The 18,708-nt window shown below is 39.3% G+C and overlaps 1 protein-coding gene and 1 long non-coding RNA gene across 2 annotated transcripts; one reads left to right on the forward strand and one right to left on the reverse strand.

Annotated features, from left to right (window-relative positions):
- Positions 1-140: 140 nt before the first annotated feature.
- On the reverse strand, positions 141-16,015 carry LOC144194764 (ADP-ribosylation factor GTPase-activating protein 2-like). The gene is made up of 16 exons (XM_077714048.1): positions 15,816-16,015; positions 15,112-15,230; positions 14,895-14,967; positions 14,626-14,757; positions 12,917-12,997; positions 11,277-11,382; positions 10,885-10,941; positions 10,384-10,436; positions 10,119-10,255; positions 9,900-10,031; positions 5,315-5,443; positions 5,070-5,222; positions 4,160-4,286; positions 2,837-2,924; positions 2,617-2,741; positions 141-1,226 (listed from the first exon to the last, which is right to left on the reverse strand). The coding sequence occupies exons 1-16, from the start codon at positions 15,885-15,887 to the stop codon at positions 1,206-1,208; spliced, it is 1,605 nt and encodes a 534-aa protein (XP_077570174.1). The 5' UTR covers positions 15,888-16,015; the 3' UTR covers positions 141-1,205.
- Positions 6,583-8,413, forward strand: LOC144194766 (uncharacterized). Its single transcript, XR_013325966.1, has 2 exons — positions 6,583-7,220; positions 8,015-8,413. It is a non-coding gene; the product is annotated as an uncharacterized LOC144194766 (long non-coding RNA).
- Positions 16,016-18,708: the final 2,693 nt, after the last annotated feature.

Consider the following 18,708-nt stretch of genomic DNA (forward strand, 5'->3'; position numbering starts at 1 on the left):
ATTAAGTGTTGCAAAAAAAAGTCTGTGAAAATGTCAACATTCACGCTGAAAACGGAAGGAGATGAATATTTGCAGAAGTCAGGGCATTGCCTCTTTTTCGACGCAACAAGAAAGCCTGGATCACAAAAGGTCTCACAAAGGACGGTTTCCTCCCGATGGCGAACCTGCACCTCGGTGAAAGGGGGCTTCTCTTCCAAGTCCTCTTCCTACTGGATTGTGCATGAGGACTTGAATTGAATGCCTTTATTGTCATTATACAAGTACAGTAATGCCTTGACATACGAGTGCGTCCTGGTCAAACTGGGGAAAATAATTCAGAACTGTGGGAAAAGGACTGCAAAACACCAACATAAGGAAAAAATAAAATATACATTAAAAGAAAAAAAGTTGAAAATAAAATTAAGAAATTATGCAAAAAACGGGAACCACAATCCTTTAAGGAAAAGAAAACTGCAATAAATAAAGAAAAAATCAGATGCGCATTCTCACCTCAGGCCAACCCTGGCAACCAATAAGTTAACGGAATTGTAAAAATATCCAATTTTTTTTGTCTTTCAAATTTTGTCATTCATACTAGATCACTATTACTCTAAGCAGTCAAAAAAATAGTTGAAGAATACTGATTAAATTTTACCATTTTAAAAAGGTAAAATAAATAAAGAACTCCTGAGGATAGGAGACTTTTAATGTTCAGACAGAAATGTACAAGTCCAAGCTCAGACATTTTGGAGATTCTTGGCATTCCGTTCTATGTAAAATAAGACTTGTGAGCGGCAGTGACTCAAACACCATATGCAAACATATACCACTCCCCATTTATTTAGTATAACAATGAACATTTAATTATTATTTAACATTCAGATAAACAAAATATAGAATGAAGTTTTAACAGAATTTTGAAAATCAAAGACCAGGAAAGAAAACAAATCATCTTGAGGTACAACTCTTGCTTCAGATACACTAAAACCACACGGTTTCCTTTATGAAAATAAAAACTCCAATGTTGAGCGGGCAAAATACTGACTCACTCCAAGTCTCAAAGGAGGTGAGGGATGGGAAAAGGAAGATTTTCTATCCTCATGCAAAGCCTTCTGCTTCCCTTTGCTCTTTTTCACCCTGCTCAAATGCACCTGTCCAACGGGGCCGGTTTTCTGAGGCCTTGCTTGTTCATCATCTGGCCACAGATGCTCGTCTCTCGAGGCTGCTCAGTAGGAGCCATAGCGATCCTAAGATACAACAAAAAATACATGAAAGTTTGTGAAATACTCATTACAATGGGTGCTACTTCATTCAAGTTGCTAGGGGTGAGTTAATCGGTCTTTCTTAAATGCCGAGGTAATGGTTGAGCTTATGTTTAAGGTTTAATTAAAATCGGTGTGTGGGTGGGGAGTATTATTTGGCAGCAATTGTGCATTTTAGATTTTGATTTTGTTTTCCATCATAGAATGAACGGCATTATATACACAGGCTTTACATTTACATTTACATATATTACTTGGTTTTTGGAAGGAACCGGTATCACAATAACCAACATTATGGAACCAATGCAAGCCACTGACTGATCCAGTGGCTTCCAGTATGTCAATATTCTATTCAATTCAATATTTTATCAATACAGTGATACCTTGACATACTAGTGCCCCAATATACGAGAAATTTGAGATACGAGGAAAATTCCAAGCAAATATTTGCCTTGGTGCTCGCCGTCATTCCGGCAGGATTCCTGCCGCTAGATGTGGGCGTGGCCATCGACATCAACGCAGCTTTACGAAGAGTGGCAGGCAGCGCCGAGCTAGTTACGCTAGCTACTAGCTAGCTACTATTTGCGAATGGATTGTGGCCTGGGCATCGACATCAACACAGCTTTACGAAGGGTGGCAGGCAGCGCCGGGCTAGTTACGCTAGTTACTATTTGCGAATGGGCTGTGGCCGCCTGGATGAACATAAAAGTTGGCATTTTCGATTACTTATTTGGACAACTGTTCAATTTGGACACAGAAAATGAGGGTTTTGATACATTTGTGGGTGATGATGGCGTGAGTACATTGTAAAATGGCTAAATAAAGTACAACCGAACTCAGTTTTGCTTCTGTTGCCTTTTTAAAAACATGTTTTTAGCGTCTATAAAAACGATGCGTCCTTTGTGTGTGTCAAATACAGAAATAGCACTCGTTACTGACACTGCAGCTTTCAATGCGATGCGTCATATAGTCGTGAAAATACAGTAATCCAAAAAGAAAAATAAATGGACTCACCTAATGACCAATTTTAAAGTTAAAGAAAAGAAAAAGGGAAGAAAAAAAACAGGTAAATTGGGAGGAGTCATTTTCTACAAGAGAGGCAAGGGATTGGGAATCAAAACCCACATCCAATACATGCTCTAGTGCAGGGTTGTCAAAACTATTCTGGATTTGCATTCCTACCCATCAAGAGGACACCTTTTCACAAATCAGGAGACCTATAAGTGCAATCAGTGGATTGCAGTCAGGTCCTTTTTGTTTTCTGCAGAAATCTCATTGATCTAAGTGCTTGAGGTGTATCGGTTGGAAAAAAAACCTGCACCCACAGCGGCCTTCGAGGACCGGTTTGGCCACCCCGGCTTTAGTTTGAGATTACCTGGATAGTATTCATGACACCATTGGCAAGGACGGCCATTTTGCCAGCCACAGTCTTTATTCCTTGTTTGAATTGGGTGATGTCCGGACCAGTGGGGAGGACGCTGTCAAAGCCTGCTGAACGCCCTAAAACCACAAATAAAAGAAATGAAATGTGAGAGGATTTCCTATTGGTGCTTTGGATATCAAGCAATATCAGTAAAAGAGGTGTATTGTTGTACCTTTATGGTCACTGCCATCTCCAAACAGGTCAGCTGAACTGATGGACGTGCTTCCGGACATGCCTTCCAGTCGAGTCTTTGCTTCATACTGACACACAAAAATAATTGCCTCACGTTTTTATTAAACAGTTCTAGCTTCCCTTTAGCTTGTTTTCAACCACATATTCGACTGAAGTGTCCACAAACTTTTCAAAGCGTCTTAAGATTATGTTCAATTTGGTGGTGAATTTAAGGGAGTCATTACACGACAATGCAAAAAACCAACAACGGCAATAACTGTGACGCAAATGTGTTTGCTTTTGTGACAGATCAAGTATGTTTTAAAAAAAGCTTTTCAACTTACAGTCCAAATGCCTTTTAACAACAAAATAACAAATGTATGTAATTTTTATATTGCAATGAATATAAGCCACACTTACCAAACTTTACAATAAAAAGTATTCGTACATGATCCACACTGGACAACAAGCCGCAGGAATAGATAGTCACACCTAAATACTTCCATTTTTTACTCCAGCCAAAGAGTCAAAACTGCACTATGCCACCATTTAGTTTACCATTAGTAGATGTCCAATCCATTGGAGGTGTGAGAATGGCAGGGAATGAACACCCAGCCCAATTCTAATGGATTGGACATCTAACGTCATCAAAGGCAGCGAATGGGTTAACAAGACCAAAATATACAGTAATACCTTAACATACAGGTGCCCCAACATAAAAAAATTGAGATATGTGGAAAATTCCAACAAAATATTTGAGATACAAGCATACCACACAGCCTGGTGGCCGAGTCTGCGAGAAGCTGCTTATGACAACAGCGTCTTTTTCGCCATTTTTACCTCCCATAAAGATATTTATAAGCACTGGGAGTACAGGCTGCATTTTTTTTTTTTACTGGAGATATCATGACCGAATCGATAATCAGCGAAAAAGCCAACATAATTTACATGGACTTGAAAGCAAAGCAAGCAAGGATTCAACCAGAAGCTTGTGGATGGCTACCAAAAGCACCTAAATGAAGTGAAAATGGCCATGGTACGTGTTACAAAATATTAGCACTGCTGTATGTATATTTTTGACCCAGCAGATTAAATAACTTTTTTTCTGTTCACCCATAATAAAGTCTTTAAAGAACCAAACTTCATGAATGTTTTTTTGTGACAAAGAAGTATCTGTTCCAATCACTCTATCCGAGAAAAATCAGAGTTGTCTATATAACTGGAAACTCAAGAGAGCCATGACATTATGCTCTTCACAAGTGTATGCAAACTTTAGACCACAACTGTACATACATGTTTGGTCATGAATGAGTCATGATCTCACCTCTACGCCGCTCTCACGGCCAAAGAACATGTCTGAAGAAATGGCCTTTGCATTAGCAAACTTCTGCCTGGCCTCGCTCGACTCTGCCGCTGAAGAGGACACCTCAGCTTTTCTTCTACTAGGAAGTCTAGATTGGATAAGAGACCATCAATCACTATTTTGTTAAATACTTCAATGAAATATAAATACAGTGGTACCTTGATATAGGAGTTTAATGTGTTCTGGGACTGAGCTCGTATGCCGATTGACTCGTATGTCAAAACAACGTTTCCCATAGAAATTAACTAAAAACAGATTCGTATGTCAAAACAACGTTTCCCATAGAAATTAACTAAAAACAGATTCGTATGTCAAAACAACGTTTCCCATAGAAATGACCTAAAAACAAATTAATTTGTTCCTACCCTCTGAAAAAACACAAAAAAACAGCATATTGGAATGGAAAAACATTTTTTTGTTCTTATACGTCATCTATTAAAAGAGTTGGCTCTATTTGCCCCGCCTCCACCTTGACGTTCAGCTGCAGTTTTTTTTAAAGGAACCTATTGAGGATTGTTTGTTTTTGTCTTCTGTTCACAATATTACGAAAATTGGACGCATAAATGGCCTCACAATAGGATAACGCACGACCACTTTCCAACTCGTCTCGGAGGTAGTACTCCTCTAGTAGTGAAGGGCAAGTACCGCCAGTCTGCACTGACTAACTTGGGGGGGACACTGTTCAAATGAAACGGTCTGCCCAGTGCTTGTAGAGACATTTACACGAGTGAGTTGTGAAGGGAAACACAGTGCCCATGTTGTTCTCAAATATCCCATGGTAAATATTTGTTCGAACTTTTACTTGTATCTCAAATTGCTCATATGTCGGGGGTACAAGTATGTCGTCACTACTGTAATGCTGTTTAAATACCTCTCTCCTATTGGCTGAATACTGGAGATGGTGACTTCCTCCTTGGGTTCCTCTTTTTCCAGAGCCCAGGCCGTGCTAAAAGAAGCGGTCCCGCCATCGGTATCCCAGCGGGATCCAAAACCATCTCCCACCGTGAATGGGTTGTCCTTGTATCTGAAAAGTTGTATAAAACAGAGGATCTGTTTTAAATTTTACCATCAAAACAGATTAAATGAAGAGGTACAATTTGAGAGTGACTCATGTACTTTGGAGGTCCAGAGGTGAAACCGGAATCATCGAAAATATCCAGTTTAAAACGAGTCGAGGTCTTGGCTCCCACTGGCGATTCCTGTTCGATCACCTGCATCTCAGACATCACTGAATGTGACACAGCACTGGAACAAGAAACAAACACATAGAGAAAGTTTTGATCTCAATAGGTCACATTCAACACGCACGCACGAACGCACCCAACCTATGCACGCACCCAGCCACCCACTTGTCACATTTATCCAAAAATAGAGCTCTCTGAACAGACTGGATGGCAGGGAGCCTCTGTGAGGGTGATTTTTTTTCAGAAATGCAAGCCCAGGGCTACCTTATGGCGACACTTCGACCCTTAATCGAAAATAGAGCTTGGTCAGCGGACTGGATGGCAGATTCCATGGATGAGCGAATGCCTCTTGAATTTGACGAAGAGGACTTGGATTTAAGCTCCCAATGTCCAAATTTAAATCAAACGGAGGAACTTTCACAGCTGTCAACTACTCTACTGCAGAATTTCAGGAGTTTACCCGGAAATGCAAGGCAAACTCAGGGCTCCGGACAATCTGCCTAAAATTGGGAAATCCCAAAAAAGTGTCACTTAATTTTTTTTGGAAGCCACCATTTCGGAAAAGTAAATCCATGAACCACATTAGTTTGCATATCGGCCCTACACACTACACTGAGCCACCTTGAGAAAAGACAAAGCTAGGTCAGAAGACTTTGCATCGACTATAGCTCAGCCTTTAACACCATAAGACCGGACATTCTTATCCCCAAATTGGCCAACCTGGAGCTCCCACCTTCCACATGCTCCTGGATTGAGGACTTTCTGAACAACTAACCCCAGCACGTGAAGCTGGGTCGCCACCTTTCTCTGACTGAACGCTCAGTGCCGGCTCACCCCAAGGCTGCGTACCGAGTCCACTGCTCTACTCGCTCTACACACACGACTGCAGAGTCATGGACCCTGAAAACATTATTGTGAAATTTGCAGACGATACACCGTGGTGGGGATGATCACAGGGAAGAATGAGAGGGCCTACAGAGATGAGGTCCTCAGACTCAGTAAGTGGTGCGCTCTCAACAACTTGGCACTGACCAGTTATTTTATTTATCTATTACTATTTAATGATTATTTACTCATAATTAACATATATTGATTTTCTATGTGTTTGCTTTTTTATTGTTTCGTCCTTAGACTAAGCAAGTGCTGCAACTAGGCACTGGACATCTCCCAAACCGTGGAACCCATCCTGGACTTCTGACGGAACAAGCTGTTGTTGTTGGTGTTATTTGTGCATGACTTGGTGAAAGCTTTCAATCTCATTATACTTATATAATGACTATAAAAGCATTCAATTAATTTCAATTCAAATGCCTAAATTTGCTATAACACAATTACAAAGAAGGTTTTAATAGGTTTTAAATGTACAAATAAAACGTGATTGGTCATAGTCCCAACTGCTTAGTAGATTTATTGACATATAACATTAAAGACATGACCTAAGAACTCACACCCATTGCATCATTTTATGAATTTGTTCGTTTCTTTCTGATTGGGTTTCACTTTCATATTCAGTCATACTGGCTTAATACCAGAAACGTATTCCATTTACAATTCTTTAGTGTTACGGCTGTCAACCTGGCCATACATTCTGTAGTAGATTGTGTTGTTGTGGGTTTTTTTCTGCAGGTACCTGGAGCTGTGCCTCCACCCCTGTGGCAGAGCCCTTCCCAGGCCAACACAGCTGTGACTACTTCCCACTCATCCCTTATGCAATCAAGATCTACATCCTGCTCTTATTTAAACCCTGTTATTTTTCAGTTCTGGGATTGACTGTCTGGCATGCCGGTGCTAATACAGTGGAGTCCTTACTTTTCTTTAGAAGGCACCAATTGTCTTGAGTTAAGTACGTTTTGTTTGCCCCAGCTTCACCTGATTCGAGTACGCTACTCATTGTTCTTGAGTATTTATGTTGATAAAGTAAATTATTTTGGGCTGCATAGGGGGACTTGCGATAACTTTAGACCACCCCAGGGTATACATAGTTTGTTGCACTAATACACGTAGTTTATTCCCATGTCTAGACTTTTCTTACATCAGTTGTGACAGTGGCACCCTTAGGCCTTTTTACCTGTATTTTTGGGAGTGTTCATTTGAACACCTGCTTGGGAGGGTGTTTTTTTTAACCTTTTTCTTTTGAGGGTGACACTTAAGTATTTTTTTTCTTCCCCTTTGTTGTCCCATAGTTCAGGTTTTCAGTGGACTTTGTTGTAAAAACAAATCATTTAATGCTACTTGCCGAATTTTTCTGCTGTGGTAGTTGCGACTCATTGGTACCTCTTACCACCAGGATTTGTAACATTTAGTGAATTTCTATTTACAAGGAGAATTTAGCAATTTTTGCACATACTTCATACAACAAGGTACACTGCATTTTGAGTCTGTACACTAGAGTTAAAAAATGTGGAGACAGTTCAACATTCCGTTGGATGAGAAAGCTTCAAAACTTTGTGTGTTCACATATGACCCTTAAAACCCTATAACCCTCCAAAAACGTGGAACCCATCCTGGATCTCCAACGGAACAAGCCTGCTCTGCCTGCTGACCTCAAAGACTACTTATTTCTTATTTATTTATTATTTATCTCCACTGTACATTGATTTGTGTGTCTGCTTGTTTGTTGTTACGTCCATAGACTAAGAGTCTTGCAACTTGGCGCTGAACATCTCCAAAAACCATGGAACTCATCCTGGACTTCAGACAGGACAAGCCCACTTCACTCTGCTGACCTCACTTGGACTATACTTAATTGTCTATCTGTTGTAAAAGCGTTCAATTCAATATGGGGTGATAAATACTATGTCACGTTTTTTTTTATTAACGTGGCCATGTCTCGTCTTAACTGCGAAATTCAAGGATTAATTCTAATATTTAGTTTTCCCTATTTTACTTTTTGAAGACGTGAAACATTTCTTTTATATTAAAAAAATACAATGACAAATAAGAAAATATTCTAAATTAAGAAGCATTAAAAAATGTGGACAAATTTTAAGTACTGTATTTTCACATCTATAAATTACACTATCTGAAAAGGTGCAGTTGCAGTTGTATTTTGTATATTTTCAGTTTTTTGTCAATCCAAAAAGCACCTCTGCGAAAAGGGGGCTAGCATGACACTAAGCTAGCGTATGTCATACTAGCCCCAAGGGTGACACCACGAGTATAACTAAGTTTGATAGTGCTGTATTGAGGTAAAAATTACACATTTATGGAAGATAAAGCGGTTAAAATCTACGAAGCCATAAATTCCATCTTCTGTATCTGATATAAAAAGTTCAAAATTCATCATGCTATTGCAATCTCACTGTCAGTCAGAGTTGTGTATTCCGAAAACTTGATACCACTTTTGCCGAAAGTTCGAACAACTGTGCTGGCCAACACTTGAGCCCAATCCAATGTAACATATGCATCACTACTAAACCTTACGTCACACTGATTTTCCTCGCCGTAATATCACCATCGCCAAACCATCCCAAATCGTCTCGCAACGCATGCGACGCTCCCACTCGTATAGCATCTCCTCTGTATAGCTCAAATTTGCTGTTTTTTTTTTTTTAAATACAATTTTTTGGGGGGGTTAAAAGCACTACGAGCACACGAAAGTCAAATGCCTTGCCACACGCCTGGGATGTTTTGAATAGTTTTACCACAGTCGCGGGCCGTCAGGGCTTTAAAGGCCATCTCTGACAGCCTAAAAAAATATATCTGAATCATATATTATATTTTGTCCATCATTACTTATTATATAATTCCAAATTGTCTGTTAGCTTCCTTTCTTTCCTTTTCCCCCTGGTTGCAAATGTGTGTTTTCATATTGAAGCATTAACCAATCACATTTCAACCATTATTTGTTCCCAAGCCTTCACAATCAGTTCTGTGGGCTCTGCTGCATTAAACAAGCGTCAATAAGACTGTTGCTTTAACCAATAATATTTCGAGTAGGCAACACCACAATGCCTTGTCGCAAACGTAGAGATATGTCATTGCCTTCTCGCTGGCGTATGGATACATCATCACTTTCACCAACTTTGATTGGCTGGTGATAGAGTAGGTGGGCCACAGCTACCAAACTGAATCTGGAGCGAGCTGCAAAAGCAAATATATTGTGTTGATTTAAAGCTATTTTCAAGATGAACTTTTCAAGAGAAAAAAAGCTGGACATCATTGAGAAAGGTCACACATTTCCAAAGCAAGCAAATATGTCACAACCGGCAACGAACATTTTCAGCACTAAATCGAATAAAAACGTATGCCAGAAATACAACAGGAGAGGCTCTACTTTCAGCATTTGCTTTGATGGCGATAGAAAAGAAGGAAGAAAGAAAGGAGCAGTTATATTGTGTACAGTTAAAAAGGATTTTTGGTGAGTAAAATATGCACCTAACATTTTGGCAAAAATGTTGAAAACTGACATTAACTTGAGCTTGTTCTGTATTCAATTACAACTCCACATTTTTGTTATCGATTACAATAGCTGAAACAGGTCAACCAAAAAGAAACAATGCGTTTAATTCAATTACCTCCTGTTCCCAAAGCCCATACCAAGCCTCTCGGCCTGCTCTCTCTTCTTGCCCTCCAGGTTTTTGAGCTTCTTCTCCTCCAGCTTCCTATCAATCTCCAGCTCTTTGTAGGCCAAACGCATGGAAGCCACACTGGAATGTTAGTGAGATAGGAAGAGTGGTTTTAAAATGCATCATGTTTGCTCAGAGAGCAGACCAAAATTTAAGTTTAAAACTCACATGGACTCCTCTGCTTGTTTTTTGGCCTCAGCTGCTTGCTCTTCTCTAAGTTTCTCAGCCACAGAAGCTTGTTTCTCCACTTCTGAAAAACTCTTGCTGCTCACCTTCTGCGCTCCGAGGCCCTTCTTTGCACCGAGCTGCATCATGAGAACATAGCCAAATGCATTTATGACCACCCAAATGAATGAGCTATAATTCAAAACAAAAGCAAAATGCCAGGCACCACACATGTTTGGAGCTGGTCAGATACAAGCAAATTGCTTACCCCCTTTTTTGCAGACGTTGGCTTCTTTTTTCCAATAATGAATGGCTTCACCTCTGTGAAATAAATTGACCATTAATAAATGTAAGCATTTTACATACAAACTCTTTACGGGTTCTTAAGACTGCCAACGCACTACTCAGTTATTAGGAACACTAGTGGTATCTGCATGACAGTAAAGATGACCTAGCTTCCTCTCACCAACTACTCATACCCCTGCTTGACCCCTTATGTGTGTCATCAGAATAACAGCATTATACAAGCTAAGAATTGATTATCTCTTACACGACAACTTGTTAGCTAGAAGCACGGTTTTATATATTTGGTTCCAATTTGTGCATGTGCTGCAGCATCTGAAATAAGGATGTTGAAATGAGCCACGTAGGTCCACAGCTTTAACCCTTTACAGCTGTTAAAAAAACAGATGGGACCTAAGTGCTGACAAGTGCTGAATGAAGACATGAATACGCGTGAGCAAGATCAGAGTGATGTTAATGGGCTCACCCATCGTGGCTTTTGGTGATGTGCTTAAACCATCGATGCTCGGCCCTTCGTCTGGCTCTGAATAAGGCAAGGTTGGAAAACAACACTAAACAAATCATTGGTTATTTTAACAAAAATTAATTTAGATCCCATACAGCATAGCATTAAGACAAGAAAATAACAATAAAATACAGTAAAAAGTTATCAATATTTTTGTCAAGCATTTGAGGAATCTTAATTATTTCATTTCACCAAGCATAAAAATGTCAAGTCTTCATTTCTTGAAAGTTGATAATTACGGCCTACAGATACTGAAGATTTCAAATTCCTTTGTATCCAACCGGTGTTACGGTATTCATATCAGCTATGTGACATGTAAAAGTGGTGAATCTAGCACCCCAAACTTTACTAACGGTTGTCATCTTGTCTTTTTGCCACAGTATCCTTCAGCTGTACAGCTAGCGTAGCTCCATTCTGCTCCGGCTCTGCGGCAGGAGTCATGCTCCAGTCATCAGCAGACTGAAACACAAGAGTCAATTTGGGAGTGGATAAAGATCATTCAACTTCTTAAATCTGGGAGAAAGTCCAAATTACCATTTACGTATTAACTCGAATATAACTCACACCCTTAAAAGTGCCTTAAAATTGTTGAATTTTACAATTTCTTGCGTATAAGCTGCCCCAATTCACAATTTTCACCTGCACATTCATGGTTTTAATAGGGAATACAAATGTCTTACTTTGAAAGGAAAATTGTAAGAAGAGGCGAGGGACAACCGAATATGTGGCCAGCCGATCGCAGGGCACAAGGAGACAACCATGCACACTCTCACCCATGCCTGGGGGCAGTTTAGTGTCCAATCAGCCTACCGTGGATGTCCACAATGCACTCGCAAACGGACAAACATTTAAATTAATATGGATTAATACATACAGACACACTCAAACATACTTTTAATGTAACTTTACACATAACTGAATTCTAATTTTGTTTTAATTTTTTTTTTTTACCTTCGTTCTGGCCGGGTTAGTTGTTTGCCACCCCCCAACCCTAACGTTCGCTATCGATGGGCTGTTTGCTTTTGTATTCCCTTCAAAATATTCCGAAAATGATGCACACGGAGGTCCTCGCGATAGGATAACACACGACGCCTTGCCAATGAGAAGTAGTCTTGAATTGGCGATCGCTCCGCCAGCGGTAGCTAGCATGCTAACATGGAAACAGGAAATGCAACAGCCTACCCACATTTATTGTGGGTAATGACGTTTTATTCTGAGAAAGGGTGCCATTGTCTATCGGCGATGAGTGCACGAATATACTTCATTACCCAGAAAGCCCACTTTTTGCCCGCGCATGCGCATTGTGCGTTTCCTGGTCCATGTGTAGGTGAAAGAAACCGTTCAGTGCTCGTATATATCTGTTATACACGAAAGATGTGGCAAAAAAGATGAACAGCGATGATGAACAGCCTCTCATGTCATGGCCGCCTGGCTTGGCCGCATCTCGAAATTTTGATTATATCGCGGGCGAATTATTCGATCAAACTTTCCATCGTAAAACTAGCTGATCGTAGGTCGAGGTACCACTGTAAAGGGAGCTGATGAAACATCTGTGTCTTTGTCTCACTCTCTGACCGGAGTATTGGTGTAGATGAGGTGTCCCAGCGCCATCAATGCTCACTGTAACGCTAAACTAATTCGCTAACAGTTTTATCTGTTTATCTTTTTTCTATCTTGAAATAAATGACCGTACTGGCCGCATTGTCTTGCAGTATGCCGTTTCGTCTGTCACCTTGAAGTTTCGTCTATGACGTCTTTTGATGGGCATAATAGCCGTGCTCTTGTTTCAGTCATCATTGTTTTTGTCCGAAATACATGTCATATATGCGAGTAAATACGGTACAATGAATGTCCCAATATCACAATTTGTTTTCCACACTAACCAAATGCTTGTTCTATTTTTAAAGTGTGAAGTAACTGTGCTTTCTGTATTTTTGCCATGCAGTTCTGCTGACCCTACTCAATGAATCTCAAAGACATATTCCTAACTTACCTGGGTGTGTTCTGCAAAAAAGTCTGGTTCTTTTTTTTCAGGAGCAGCTGGAGTGCCTCCCACAGATGAGTCAATCCATAGCTGCAATAAAAAGAGGAAGGGTGGCAATTGGCCACATGCATTGAATACTTATGGGCATCTTATGAAAATTCAAACAATTATAGAATACTGGCAACTATGTATAATTATGATAAACACTAAGCATGGCTCCAGATAAATATCTTGCAGCTGACAAAATAGTCATTAACTTAAAATCCAATTGTTCAAATGAATTAGCAATTCACTTTTTGACTAATAGCAAGCCTCAAATCTCCCAAAATAGTATTTCCTATTTCCTTGAATAGTAATTTGGACATTCATTTAGTACTTTGGTTCTCAACATGGTTTTATTTTTTTGTTTTATTTTAAGTTTGATTTTTGCCATTTAAAACTTAAATCATTTACACTACGGTTGCAACAACTAATTGATAACATCTGTATTTAAATTTGTTGGCAGCAAATTTTATCATCGATTATTGTCTGCAACTATTTGCCCAATGTACTCAAGCGCATGGGGGAAATCAAGGTGGAGGAATGGATGGTACACCCTCTCATACATCAGCAGCATGAACCTAATTGTTGATTCCAAACTGCCATTAACCAAAATGTTGGTAACTTACCTCTATTTTGATTAAACTTAGAAACTTACAAAGGACCGGCGACCAAACGTCTGAGCACCGGCTTTCTCGCAAATTTTTCTCGTATATAGATAATTATTTGCTCAAAATGTTCCTCGTATCTCGAAATGCTCGTATGGAGAGGTACCACTGTACATGTATCCAATACATTGTGTTCTTTGTGCAATAAATTGCAAAATATACAATAAGGTTCATTCATTCATTTTCTGAACCGCTTTATCCTCACTAGGGTCGCGGGGGTTGCTGGGGAATATCCCAGCTGACTTCGCAGAAGACGGACTATTCACACTCATACCAAGGGGCAATTTAGAGTGTAAAATCAGTCTACCGTGCATGTGTGAGGAAACCGGAGTACCCAGAGAAACCCCATGCAGGCCTGTGGAGAACATGCAAACTCCACACAGGTGGACCAATATGGTTTCGAACCCAGGATCCCAGAGGTGTGAGGCCGACGAGCTAACCATTCATTCACCGGGCAGCCTAAAATGTGCCAGTTAAATGCAGCATTACGTTGGATTTTCCCTGGGAAACGTAAAATCTTCTTTTAGAGAGCATTGATCGAGTAGATTCCTAAATTCATAATAAATTAGCACACAGGTGTCAGACCAATTCCGCAAAGGGCCAAGTGGGTGCAGGTTTTCCTTCCAACTGAAACAGCACAGACAGTTTGACCAAAGAGGTTTCTGCTGAAACAAGCAGCACCTGCCTGCAATCAACTAATTCCAGTTGAAAGAGAACAGACAGGTCCCAAGGAATCGTCTTCATTGGTTGGTAGAAAAACCTGCAACCACTTGGCCCTTTGTGGAATCGGTTTGACACCTGTGCTGTAAACCATTAATTTTAAAATGCCTTATTCCCCAACTGTTCTTTATGTGCGGCTATGTATTGTCTATTCTATAAGCTATTCAAAGTTGGTTGACTTTTAAGCCTTTTAATGAACATCTGCAAACAACACAGAACAAACTATTGTGCCCTATATTGTAATGTGAAAAGCACATCTTTGCCTACTGGTTCTGCTTGAGTTATACTCACGTCTGTCCCATATTTTGACAGTGCAGCATTGGCTTGTTGTCGAATCTTTTCCCTGTACATTTGCGCTGCACGGCTATTATACTTGGCATTAGTGTCGTTTGTGGAGCAGCCATGTTGGCGGAAAAATCCAGTCTTTAAACACAAACACAAAGAGAAATTTAGTTGTCAGTCATATACAGTCATGTCATTTGTGCTTAAAGACAAGTAGAATTAACATTCCACTTCAACTCCCAAATTATAATATGCTCGTCAGGCCAGCATCCACTTACTGCATTGGAATTGCCGCCAACCTGCATGCATCTAAGTTGAAACCAGTTCCAGTTGGAATCTAACTCAGTGGATCTGAAAATTAAAAAAATAATAATTCATGGGCCAATTAGTGGAATGTTACATATAGTAGTAGTATAGTGGAAAAGTAACATGTACACAGATGTTGCAAGGAATTTCAACAAAACAAACTACACCTAACATTTGTCATCAACCCACCTGATAAAGCTGAGATGTACACCAAGGGAGCGGTGGCTTCCAGAGCAGTCAATACACAAGAAGACACCATATGGAATGCTCGCCCAACTAGGGTTTTTTGCAGAGCAGTCAAAACACACCTGTGAATGTATGTGAACAATGCTTAAGCATTGTAATTTGTGTCTATCATTGTCTGGGGGAAATATTTGGAATGCGTTCCCTACATATATGACTTATGTAAGTAAATTCAACAACATGAGTCCATTTAACTACAAAGCTTTTATATTATTTTAGATACTAAACGCCTGAGTAAATGTAATCCCGATGCGCTGAAATTATAGGTTATGTGTATATTGTGCAATAAATGGACTATAAGACACAATTATGCAGAAGACATTCAATACCGCAGCAAGACGTGATATGAAGCCAAAGATGCTGTGAAATACACTTGTCAAATGAATGTCAAACTCTACGATCCCCCTTGGAAACCAAAGAGACGCGTATAAAGTTGGCTAAGTTTATTCGATCTTACATCAGCCAACACAAATCGTATACGTGGCCTTCACGTTTGCTAATTTGCCGGCAGGCTAGCAGCTGTTAGCCACAATTAGCTTAGCGCAATAACTGGGCCTCGGTTCATAAAAACACGAAGCAAACGATAGTTATGAATTAAACACGCATCAACAAGACAACAGGAGAACACTAAGCGTGTCATAGTGAATTACCTTGTTAGTAGGGATTGATCTCAGTCGTTTGAAAATAGTCAATATTTCTGTCTTGTTTGGTTCGGCAGCCATCTTGACCCTCTGAATATTTCCATACAGTAATGCAACTACGGAAAGTCAAGCGCCCCAAATTTGAATGAATTGACTTTTAAAAGCGCAAATCTGGTGAGCTCTTCAACCGGAGCCCGAACCCAACCCGACGGTCGGGCCTAAAATGTCAATCATTACTTCGGTTTCGAGGTTGGGTTAGGGTTAGGGTATAAAAAAAAGTATATAATAGAACGATGTGTGGTCTCTGTGACTTTTTTTAACTTTTTTTTTATAAATATATATATTATATTATATATATATATATATATATATATATATATATATATATATATATATATATATATATATATATATATATATATATATATATATATATATATATATATATATATATATATATATATATATATATATATATATATATATATATATATATATATATATATATATATATATATATATATATATATATATATATATATATATATATATATATATATATATATATATATATATATATATATATATATATATATATGTATGTATATATATATATATAAACTAAATAATAGTTACAAAATAATTACTAATTTGGATTAAAAAAATAGAAGAAGCTGTTTTGTAATTGCTATTGAACTACCGTGTTTATCGGAGGATAATGCGCGCCCTTTTATAATACACACCCATAATTTGTAACTAAAAATTGGTATACATTTTTTTTCATTTTATCTTAGCTCACACCAAGGATTGCACCAGTACCAGTATCTGGCAAATGCTGGACACATAATGCCATGACAAAACATTTATTCAAAACATATGCTATGGAAACCTGGTAAAACAAGCAACCTGTATGAAAACAATTATCAAAGGGAATTTGCAATTTGTATATTATGTATTATATTATATTTATTTACATATATATCTTCTTGGGCGCCCCGATGATGTGAGTGGTTAGTGCTGGGGTCCTGGGTTCAAATCCAGGTCACGTCCACTTGTGTGGAGTTTGCATGTTCTCTCCAGACCTGCCTAGATTCCAAAAACAACATGGTAGGCTCTAAATTGCTTCTTGGTATGGGTGTGAGTGTGCATGGTTGTCCGTCTCCTTATAATCTAATAATCCTCTCCAATAATTGTTAGAAATTTATTGCAGTATATTGCCATGAATATATTTTCAATTGGGCTTTAACGATGTCAATATATTTACTATGTTTATGCTAAAATGATAAATTATTGGTTGCAGAACCAAAATTATGTGTGAGAAATTTGCAAATACATGCCTTCACACACATTCATGCATTCAAGGTCAAATGCCGTGTACACTGTGCACAGTGCACGCAAGTGCGCACACGCCATACTGTGGTACCTCGACATACGAGTGGCCCGACATGTGACCAAATTGAGATACGAGTAAAATTTCAGGCAAATGTTTATCTTGAGACACGTGACAAATTTTGATATATGAGCATACAGCGGACATCATGGGTACTGTCTTTCTAGTTGCAACTCCCTCGTGCAATGTCTTTACGAGCACTGGGTGGAGCGTTGAATTTTTTTGTGTGTTTTTTCCCCGTTAGACAGTGCGAATGGCGGAGCGAACGCGAGGAGAATATACTACGAGAGGAGTATATACTACTTCTCGTTGGCAAGTGGTCATGTGTTATCCTATTGGGAGGACATTTGGGTGCATCATTTTGGGATTAATTTGAAGGTAATACAAAACCAAACAACCCTCGGTTGTAGGTTGCCGGGCAAATAGAGCCGGGAGAAGAAAGGTATCAAGGTATTAAAACAAAATCACAATTAAGTTTTATTGTAAGGTTACATTAAACTTTTTTTTATTGTCTGCATCATAATCCAAGTTCATTTAAATTAGTTTATGTTATGTTACGAGCGCGTTGCCGTGCAAAAAGTCTCCTCCTCTCTCTCGCTGTCCGTCTAATTTTAGTACTATTAAACACATTGTAGTAATATTAAACCAATAGTTATTTGTTAATAGGTGGCGAATTAGAACAATTAAAATGTTTTTCCAATCCAATATCCTGATTTTTCAGAGGGTTGGAACGAATTAATTTGTTTTTAGTTCATTTCTATGGAAAACGTTCATTTGAGTTACGAGTAAATCGACATACGAGCTGAGTCCCAGAAGAATTCAGCTCGTATCCCGAGGTACCACTGTATTGCTTGTGCATGCGTAATCTGCGTAATCACAATGCGGCTATTTATTGGTCAAGACACTTAGAACTAGTGGCCCCCCAATATCAGAACTCAATTATAAAGGTAGCCAAATGTTATAAATTTCTTTGAAATATCTTTGGGTCCGACTCCACCACACACCCGGGGTGCATTTCTGACATAGGCGCTCGCCATTGTAGCCCTCTTCCAGGCCTGGCTCCAGTGTGGGGCCCTGGTGTCCCCCATGTCCAGGCTTGCCATGGATGACCCTATAAGGGGCACAAGGCCCTAGACAGCATAGCATAGCACAAACGCCACCACCGCGATAAGGTGATGACTTATTGGGGGGTTAAAAACATTCTGAACAAACAAACAATATTTTTCATATTTTTGGATATATTTTATGTAGTATTAAATTATCAGCCTTGACACCTGCGTATCTCATGCTATTGTTGCACCCAAACCGCTACGGACATACATCCTGGTTGTACTGCTCAAGTGACTTCTTTTTTGTTTTATTTAATGCTAACTTTTTTCTCATCTCATCTGATTTCAGCTGACTCCGGGCAAGAGGCGGAAAGACACCCTGAATCGGTGGTCAGCCGATCACAAGCCACAAGGAGACGGACAACCATGCACACTCACACCCATACCGAGGAGCAATTTAGAG

This window comes from Stigmatopora nigra, chromosome 3, assembly GCF_051989575.1.
Source record: "Stigmatopora nigra isolate UIUO_SnigA chromosome 3, RoL_Snig_1.1, whole genome shotgun sequence".
Lineage (NCBI taxonomy): Eukaryota > Metazoa > Chordata > Actinopteri > Syngnathiformes > Syngnathidae > Stigmatopora > Stigmatopora nigra.